Source organism: Orycteropus afer, unplaced genomic scaffold (genome assembly GCF_000298275.1).
Source record: "Orycteropus afer afer isolate SDZICR_OR568_19922 unplaced genomic scaffold, OryAfe1.0 scaffold00232, whole genome shotgun sequence".
Lineage (NCBI taxonomy): Eukaryota > Metazoa > Chordata > Mammalia > Tubulidentata > Orycteropodidae > Orycteropus > Orycteropus afer.
In genome coordinates, this window is record NW_006921819.1 from 5,111,133 (window position 1) to 5,121,190 (window position 10,058).

Genomic DNA, 10,058 nt, shown 5'->3' on the forward strand with positions numbered 1-10,058 from the left:
AGATTCTAATATAGCATCTAAATACCTGACATTTACACAGCTGGTTAACTTCTCAGTTCTCAATAGGACAGCATTTAGTGGAATTGTTCTAATGAGAACTGAGAAGTTAATCAGGTGTGCAAATGTTGGGTATTTAGATCAAAGATTAGAATCTGAGCCATACATACCCCCTAAAAAAAAAAACAATGGTCATGCTACCACCATTCAAACCCTAGAAACCTTTTATTGGATAACAATGCACAAAACCTGGCTTTTGTGCAACCTGCAAATCCAGGAAATAAAGGTGTAGGAGGCATCCACTTACATATTGAATTGTGGATTTGCCTGGGGCAATAAGAGTGTTCTAAGTTGGCGTTGGAACCTGTCACTCCAGAATTAGAGGCAGCCAGGCATGTGGCAGAATTGTTTATCAGCACTTAGGCTGTACAGGAGCAAGTCTTAGGTGAAACAATAGCCTTGGTAACACAGGTGGGAAGGATAAAGGTAATAAATGGAGAGGGAGAGGTATAGTGGCAGGACACACTACCTCGAAGAAGGGAAACAGGTGCTACTGGAAGAGGCAGTAGTGACAAGCACACTCTGAGGAAGGGCCACTTGTTTCTCTGTCTGTGGTCAGTACCCTTAAATGGATGTCATAGCCCTGACCACCAAGGAGGGCTTGGCCCAGATGAGGCTACCTCCCCACTTGAGGGGAGGCATGAACCATCTCTTAGGCAGGACTCAGAGCCTGACCAAGGGGGAGGGGGTGAGCCAGTTCTCCCAAGACCTGTCATTGGCACCAGCCACATCCCTCAAACTGGAGCACGGCTGCCGACCAGAGCTTAGACTTGGGCCAGAGTCTCCTCCAGGGTGGACATCCTGAACCTTTTAAAGCAGACTATAGTGATTGTGAGTCTGTAGCTGTGTCTGGAATCTCTACCATGTATCAGAGTCTTTGAGTTCTTGGCTCGCTTCCGAGTATTTTACGAGATGATTGCTTTTACCTTGAACATTACCTCGTACAGGAGGGCCTCAGGGAATCTGGAGCTGCTCAGTTCTCCCACACGTTTATTTCTTCACTTTTAATGAAAATCAGTGAAAAACCAGGTGTGATTAAAGATCTAAACTGTTTGAAGTTTGCAAATTGTGACAAACTTTGTAATGACTCCATTCTATAAATTTTGGTGCTCAAGGCAAGACTGACAAGTCACATTATTACAGAAGAAAGCCTGCTTTCTTTCATTCATTCACTAAGCACTTACTGTGTGTGCACCAAGTGCCTCACATGGTGCTTCAGTGTTAAGATGAAATATGACGTATGCATGCCTGAGTCTGTAAGATTAAAAGAGAAAAAAATGCTCAAGAGAAGCCCAACTATTGCTAAAAATAAGTCTATCCCTCTACAAGGAGTTTCAAAATCTAATAAACATGCTTACAGCATCCTTTCAGTAGTCTCAGATTTCACCAAAGCACATCTCAAAGGATACATTGCAGGGCAGGGGGGAAAAAAAGCATCTCAAAAGGTACTTTGCAGAAAAAGAAGGGGCAGGAGTGGAGACTTCACGAGAAGGAAGTCCAAGGATTCCAGTGCTCATGAGAAGGAAAGCACTATCTAATGGTATAGCTCCATAATGCACACGAGCATTCCACTCCAAAGTGCCCTGATGAATCATGACTGAGGACATTCAACCTAGTATTTCCCAGTTATTTGAGGGCAAACACCCATAACTCCCATAACACCCATGACCGTCCCACTGCTGAACCTGGGAACACTCCTCAGGAAACACTGCCACTGACCGAACGCACTGTCCAATACAGCACCACTGCTCACTGGCTACTTAGATGTAAACTAAGTAAAACTAAAAAATGAGATACTCTGCCATTCTTTGGCTAGTTATAGTGGCTACCATGTTCAACAGGGCAAATATATAGCATTTCTATTCTTGTTGGATGCTGCTGGTTTAGATTTTTTTTTCTGGAAAATCTTACCTTGAATTCTGTTTTCTGTGGCAGTCTGTTAAGTGTATTTCCTTTCTTTTCAACTGAACTCCAAGCTTCTTGTAGGTAGGAGATAAGCTTAAGGTTCTTTGGGTTTCTAGTACAGTATTCAGTATTTAAACAATTTCTATGTACAACAAGAAGACAACAAAAACCTCTAAGCTTTCATGCAGGTGTTGCTTGAATTCTCCTGCAAACAGAAGTAGAGCAGGGGTGGAGTTCTGGTGAGAGGCCCTGTACAGATGACCCTTTCTTGCAGAGGATCAGCACCGCAACTGGCGACGGCAAGCACTACTGCTACCCGCACTTCACTTGTGCTGTGGACACGGAGAACATCCGCCGAGTGTTCAACGACTGCCGCGACATCATCCAGAGGATGCACCTCAAGCAGTATGAGCTCCTGTGAAGCTGCTCACTGGCTCCTCCACCCGGCTCTCTTCTCTCCACCCTACGGGGGACATTGTTCCAGGACTGCCCATCTGTTGGCCCTATGCCAGGTAGAAGTAGTACATGTCTAGTTTTATTCTGCTGCTGCTGCCTGACCTGTTATATGTACATCCAGAGTGACTACCAAGCCTCTGGCTACCTCTGTTCCCCTCAGGTTTGGTTTTGTAGCTTTTGTTTTCAAAACACCCTAAAGCCCCACCAACTTGTGTCATTGCAAACATCAACTCTCCTTTGTGGACAATGGGTGGGGGCTTCTCTTATTTATCCATTCATTTACTTGTGGATTCATCAGGGAGAACTTGAGATGGGGAGAAAGCACTTTGTTTCCAGTAGAGCATGATTGTGGAAGCACAGAAACAAAGAATCTTAATTCTATAGAGCTGCAGGCTCACCAGCTGGCTAAACTGCCCACCTGGACTGAGAGTAGAGCCCAGCAGACAGAGTGAACAGAAACTTTCCAGTTACACTTAGAGTTCCTGTCAGCCTCACACATTTGTGTTACATTTAGGAAGAAAATCTACCACATTCACTGCTGCAAAATGTGTCCCATCTAAAAATGATTCTCCGGACCTTCACTTTACTAGAAAAAGGTCGTCTCCCAGAGTCTTTTATTGTTGTTTTGTTGCCAGTTTATCATACTGTACAGACCACAAGACATAATATTATTTTGTATAACTACTAAAGAAACTCCTTGTAGATCTCTGTGCCTTGATTATGGCTCTACCTGTGAAAGAAATGTTTTCATTGTGCTGAACGGCTTAATGTCAACATTATCTACCACTGCCTGCTCTAAAAAAGGGAATGAATAGTATCTGTATAAAATGTATTATCTTTTATCAGGTTGGTACATTTTTCAAAAAACACTCCTTGGTAAAAACCAAAATTATAACTTACCCCCATTAATACCAACATCCTTCCACATAGTCAGAAGCTGTTGCAGCCATCTGCCTTTGCTTACATGAGCCTCAGCTTTAAACACTGACACCAACTCAACTGTACAAATGATAATCAGATCTGTTTCCAGGAAGCCAAGGAGCTTTTTCTCTCCAGATAATATGCTTCTTACTTATTTTGCTATTTACAGATTTTTATACATATATCCTGAGTGGGAACAGGTCAACTATCCCTAGTCAAAGCTTTGGGACCATTCATTCAACCACAGGTTCCAATGTATAAGTAAATAAAACAGCAGGAAGAACAGCCATATGGTAGCAACATTTGTGTCTGCATAAGAGAATTCAAGGATGGCATTTTCAATTGTCTTTTGAAGAAAATATCAGAAGACATTTGAAATATAAAGTCAAAATACATGGCTAATTTCTCACACTTGAAAAAGTTGTACAAATGTATTCTCAGTAGTTAGGGTACAGTATCTAGAAAGCAAGAACGGCCTCATAGGTGAGTCTTCACATTCTGTCCAGGTCCATAGCCGAGAGGGAATTTTCTTAGGTCTAAGATATCCTGTAAAGATGTTCAAAATTGCATTTTCAATAGTATGGATCCAGAAAAGGGACAAACAACATTACTTTGTTAATTTCCTTTTAGTCTCTTTGTTTAATGTTTTAAAGTTTACTCTCTAAATCAGCATTTTGCAAATCTTTATAAATTCATCACTGTCTTAATACTCCTCTCGTCCTTCCTGTTTGTTAAAGCTCACAGTTGAACTGAGACATATATATATATTTTTTTCAATTCCCCAAAGTCAAACATGAAGAAAAACTAGACACCTCCCCCACAAAAAATGTAAGTTGTATATTGTTAAATGCATTATTACTCAACAGTTCCCCATTAATTACATTTGTTATTTAAAAGGTTGATTAAAGAAAAAGCCAAACTCTTAGAGTAACCAAAGTGCATTTTATCTGCCATAGAATTATCAGATGTGTTTCTTTTTACATATCAAGGGCCCTTTCCTACTCCGTTTTCAAGTTACTTTTGATCATTACAGGCACTCAATTCAGATTTAACAACTTGGTCTGCTGGAGAGAAAATTCACACCTATTTAAAAATCTGATTCCCTTAATTTAACACAGACAAAAGTCTATGAAAGCAGTATGTTCCTGCTCCTAGCATTGGTACCTTTTAAGTATACAGCTTTATAACACATAGGAATTTGAGCCACTTCACAGGAAGACAGAGCAAACCCAACGTTTCTATAGACACATCATCCCCCCGTGTGTTGGTGCTCGGGGGCATCAGGACCGTGTAGTGCATGCAAATGATGACATTATAGCATTTACCTACTGTACAAATAGTCTTTGATTATACATATATTTGATAAAAATGACAAAACAGATTTGTTGTAAAATACATGTTCCATTTTTATAGCATGAGAAGAGTTCGATCAATTCTTTATTTCGCAGTGATTCACATCAGTGGTTTAGAATCCCTATGATATGCATAAAGATGGCCTACGTTTGAACTCATCAGCTACTTGATGCTACTTGAGAACTGCCCCAAGTTCAGTTTCTTTGGCTTTGATATTAATTACTAAATGTAAAATTTCCTGCTTTTCACATTCCCTTATGCTTCTTAACCAGGTTCCAACCAAAAAGGAAAGGCAAAGGTAAAAGCTCAAAGTGAGCCAGTACGAGAGCCAGGAGGACCACTGTTGCTCCACAGTAGGTGGCCAAGACTGTGTCCTCAAGGGGAAGGTAGCACTTGGAGAGGGAATAATCTGTGGATGTTATGCTGCCCTGGAAGAGAAAGTAGAAAGTTATGCTGCAGCTAGAACACCAAGCACAGCTTGGACAGGACCAACTCCCTCTGCCCTCCTCTGCCCCAGTCACACACACATGCACAAACACACACTCAAACAGGGTCTAACATGCAAGGACATTGGACCTTCTCTGAATGATAAAATACCTTCCTATAAAACCCTTTTCCCTTGCTGTGCAATTAATCATCCCAGGAATAATGTTCTGTGCGTGCATTCCTGGAGAGGTGTTTCACGAGGGGACAGTGTCTCTGAGTGTGTGTGGGGGTAGTTTATGTACGGCTTTTGTATACTTTTACAGATTGCAACAATTAAATAGTTGATTATTGGTATTGACTTAATTATTTATGAAAGCTTTCAGAGAAAAAATAAACTTTAACGTTACCATAATGAAACTAGGGTTGTTTCTGTTCCTCCAACTGAATGATGGGATGCTGACCTCAAGCACTCCTCCACTGTGGATCACTTCGCAGGCGCTGTGGGTGTGGCCGCTCAGCACCAGGCGTGGCTGGAGCCACCACAGTAACTGCAGGGGTACAGGAAAGAACAGCTTGGGCAAGCCGAGAGGCCTCACTGCAGAGCCCGAGCAGTTTGCCATCACTTCTTTCATTAAATCAAACACTAAATTATTATTTTGTAAGACTGGTTTCTTTTTTCTTTAATATTTTTCATTTATTTATATAACATCAAAAGTAAGTTCGCTTCTGAGAGAGAATCTATTCTCATCCCCAGCTTTATATTTTTTATACATATATATGAAAGCACATTTTAATTAAGTCCCTAAAAATTTAATTTTCGGTGCCATTCACATTTCCAAATATATTATAATTGGTGAAAAAACTCAGAGTAAAGAATAGTGAAGAACATTATTGACTTGATTTTGGGAAACAAAAGTGGTTTTATTGGGAAAAAAAGGGGAGGGGAATAGAGAAAATGATGAAATGAAAAGCTGAGACACTGCCAACACCTTGCCCTCCATTTTCCAGTTGACAATTCTAAAAGTAATCTTTCTTTGGATCAAAATCTACTCTGTTCTTGTGAAAATGTTAAGTAATACCACGGTACACTGGCAAACCTTGTGTGAAGCCTCCTGAGAAAGCACATCATATCTCTCCTTGAATGGGATGTTCTTCTCCTCTGGAGGAGCAGCATCTTCCCCAGAACAATTAGCATCACTTGTGCGGTAAAGTGGATAATGCTGTTTAAAGAGAGGCAGGGGTGACTGCATGAAACCCTGGGCTGTTCTACCAAATATACAAAGGTACCTTACTCCCTCACCTGTAGAAGGACTGGGGCTGAGGCCGGAAGCTGCTGCCTGTCTCCACACCAACTGGAAAGGGGTGCCTGCTACTGGTAAAAAAGCAGGCAGTTAGTTAACCTGCCAAACCCAACACTCACTAAATGGTTGGGGGAGTGGGGGCTGAGTGTTGAACAAAAGAGAAACAGAAAGCACTGTGATGTTCAAACTGTCTCCTACCTTTCGGGAGCAGTTCAGTTTGTGAGAAATTTCAATGAGTTCAGCCTCCATTTCAGAACAAATGCTGCAGCCATCCCCTTCCAGAGCAACGCTGTTCACCATTACAAAACTAAGGCCGGGGAGCAAAACAGAAGATCAGGGCTGCTGGGCTACATGTATTTTTTCCCTTATAAAATTATCCCCATAAAATGGAAACTAAGCAACCCCAGTGTGAATAAACAAGCTCCAGAACAGCTATAAATCTCAACTAGACTAATATGCTATGTTTTTAAGTACAAGGGAATATGAGAAAATAGCACTACTAGGAGTTAAGTCCAAGACATGGTAAACATTTTAAACATAAACTTGTGAGAAATCCCAGATTACAGACCACTCTAAGGTCTGGTCACTTCTAGCCTCAGCTTCTAACACTTAGAACCATGTATCTATGGTTGGACAGGATTGGTTGGTCCTGTCCACAGAGAGGTGCCTCAACACCAAAAAAAACAAACTAACTGCCGTTGAGTTGGATCCAACTCACAGCGACCCCTCCTTGGGTTTCAGAGGCAGTATCTTTACGGAAGTAGATTGTCTCATCTTCCTTCCGAGGAGTAGCTGGTGAGTTTGAACCATCAGCCTTCAAAAAGGTGATAATAGCACACCCATGCCACAGGCTTGTTGTGAGGAGTAAATGAAATAACATGACAACGTGCTTAGAACAGAGCCTGCTACTAGCAAGGACTCAGTAAATGTTCCAAAAAATCCAAAAACAAACACACTACCATCGACCCTTCCTTGGGTTTCTGAGGTGGTATCACTACAGAAGTAGACCGCCCCATCTTCCTTCCGAGGAGTGACTGGTGGGTTTGAACCACCAGCCTTCTGGTTAACAGTCAAAATGTCTTAGGCACTATGCTGCCAGAGCTCCAAATGTTAGGTATCATTATGATGTAGTGTAAGCTACAGCAGCGTTTCAGTAAGGTACACAATTGGGGGCAGGGGGAGCTAGAACAAATGGTGTAAATAAACAACAAAGTCACCTATGGTTATCTTTTGCAACCACTGCATCTTAGTTCCATTTTGTATAGACTTCCATCAAACATGCTTTTATTTCTTAAGCACATACCAACTAACTGATCATGAAGAAGGTACCTGCCAGTAAAGAGATTGCCTGAAATTGAAACAATTTTAGACATAAGGAGCTGACTAATCAAATGATCTGAAATATGTTAAGTGTGTTTAAAGTTTCTTAAACTTAGTGGAAATCAACTCAAACTACAAAATGTCTCCTTTGCAACTCAGGAAAGAGAGCTACAGTTATTAGATACACTGCCCCAGAGGCCAGGGAAGGGCAAAATGATCATTATACCCATAGAATCCTTGTTTCTCATGCTTTACATATATGATCTCACGAGCTGCTGAGGCCAAAAACCTCTTCTCGTATCTTTTCTTCCCTCCACTTATGTCTAAACTATAATAATGTAGACAACCTTGTCCACTGTGTTCTAAGCACAAACACAGAACAGAAAAGGACCACAGCAAAGGGGACTAGCGCTGTGGGCAGATGAGAGTGCTTTGTTCTGAATCAAAGCTGATGGGGGTAAAGTGAGGGTGGCTCTCCAAATGCACAGTGTACATATTTGCCACCAAACCTTAGGACAGTACAACTATAGGGCATCTTTCATAAAGTGGAATAAGCAAATTTTGAACAATAAAAAATACTACTTTACATAGCAGCAGACAGCATGCACAACATCCAGAGCCAGTACCGACAGAAAGGCTAGAATCCCTCAGTAGTTGGGCAAAGGCACAGACCGATGGCTCAACATGGGCTGTACTGAAAATCAGGGTGACCTGGGGTTGCCCATCTGTAACCTGCTGTGGTAACCAATGGGGAGGACAACCAGAGATTGTCAACCGGCCAGCGAGCAGGGATCTGGCCCACTATGGTGGCCATCTTTAAAAACTCAGTTTCCAAGGACTGAAGGTCTTTATAAGAATTCACAAATAATACTCACTTCATTCCTTTCCAAGAAAACAGCTTTTCAGACTTGAAAACTTTCTCAAATCGTTTTATCTTGTATGTGCTCATCCTACATTCAATTGTAAAAAGAAGCATTTTTCAGAAGAAGACATTTTAGAACCTCTTAAGAGTTACCATGAACAAGGAAAGTAACTTTCAGGACTTGAGCACAGATGAGTATTATCAGTTCAGAGGTCCTGATCCTAAGCTCCATTACTGACTAACCATGAGACCTGACTAACCCTCCCAGGCCTCAGTTTCCTCATGGGTACAAGGAATAAAATAACAGGATCATGGTAAGAATTACATGAGTTCATTTATGAAAGTAAAGAGCTTAAACCAGGCTGGCTGTTCATCAGCACTATATAAATGTTAGTTATTAAAGTCTAAATGGTCTTGTTTTAGTCTGATTCCCAAATACGATAATTGGCATGAAATGGCCGTTTCAAGTTATGTATCTCCCAAGGGCACAAACAATTCACTCATTCAGAAATTACTTGCACCAAGACAAAATCCTTGCCCTTGTGGAGCTGATACTCCAAAGTTTACATCTGTTGAGGAAAACAAATTGCCTTAACATAGCACAAATAAATATTTAATAAGCATCTGAATTTTAGCAGGTCAAAAATAACAGTCAAGAGTCCTCATGCTGCAGTAGGAGCCCTAGTGGCACAGTAGTTAAGTGCTTGGCTGCTAACTGAGGTCAATGTGGTTCAAGGGAGAAAGATGAGGCAGTCTGCTTCCATAAGGATTACAACCTTAGAAACTCTAAGCAGCACTTCTACTCTGTCCTATAACATTGCTTGAGTCAGAATCAACCTCATGGCAGTGGGTTCATGGTGCAATGCTTTAGGGAATTACTTACTGATAGTGGAAGCCAATGTCATGGTTTCCAGCAACCACTTTCAGCTGCACATGCTGTGGGTGTCTGAACATTTTCTGAAACCGCTGCACATCATCTTCCCAGGCCTGTGTGGGGAGAAAGGATCACTGCTGGCAGCCAGAGAACCTTCTTTGCCTGTGGCTAAAAATATCCCCGTTTTGATGGTGAGAAAGTAAGTCCCCTGTACTAAATCAGATGCTCATAAAACTATCGTAGAACCTAGAATTTTAAACTTAATTTTAATAGTTTTTTTCTAAGACTACACTTAAAAAACCTTATTTAATCTGATGCCAAATTTTAATTAAACAGTATCCTCTAAATGTTAAAGTATTAAATGACAATTCCCCAAAATACTTTTCATAAACCTATTTTAAGATTCCCCCCTGAAAAGCATGTATGGACCTAAGATGAGAACCACTTCAGATCTGAAGACAACAGAACAGGCTCTTAAAAAATGCCAAGTAGAGAGGCGGGGCAAGATGGCGGACTAGGCAGAAGGATTGCACAGACCCTCTTCAACAAAGAAAAGGGAAACCAATTAAAACAGACACAGAAG

The 10,058-nt window shown here is 41.2% G+C and overlaps 2 protein-coding genes across 2 annotated transcripts in view; one reads left to right on the plus strand and one right to left on the minus strand.

The window, feature by feature from the left end:
• Nucleotides 1–2,383, plus strand: part of GNAL (G protein subunit alpha L) — a 158,958-nt gene extending 156,575 nt beyond the window's left edge. The window contains exon 12 of the mRNA XM_007948918.2: nt 2,237–2,383. Coding sequence (XP_007947109.1) covers nt 2,237–2,383 — 147 coding nt within the window. The remainder of the gene's footprint in view (nt 1–2,236) is intronic.
• A 2,554-nt stretch (nt 2,384–4,937) lies between these two features.
• Nucleotides 4,938–10,058, minus strand: part of MPPE1 (metallophosphoesterase 1) — a 15,476-nt gene continuing 10,355 nt past the window's right edge. Inside the window, 7 exon segments of the mRNA XM_042782061.1 lie at nt 4,938–5,120; nt 5,526–5,713; nt 6,206–6,338; nt 6,419–6,490; nt 6,618–6,726; nt 8,615–8,689; nt 9,485–9,588. Of these exon segments, the coding sequence (XP_042637995.1) occupies nt 4,938–5,120; nt 5,526–5,713; nt 6,206–6,338; nt 6,419–6,490; nt 6,618–6,726; nt 8,615–8,689; nt 9,485–9,588 (864 nt within the window).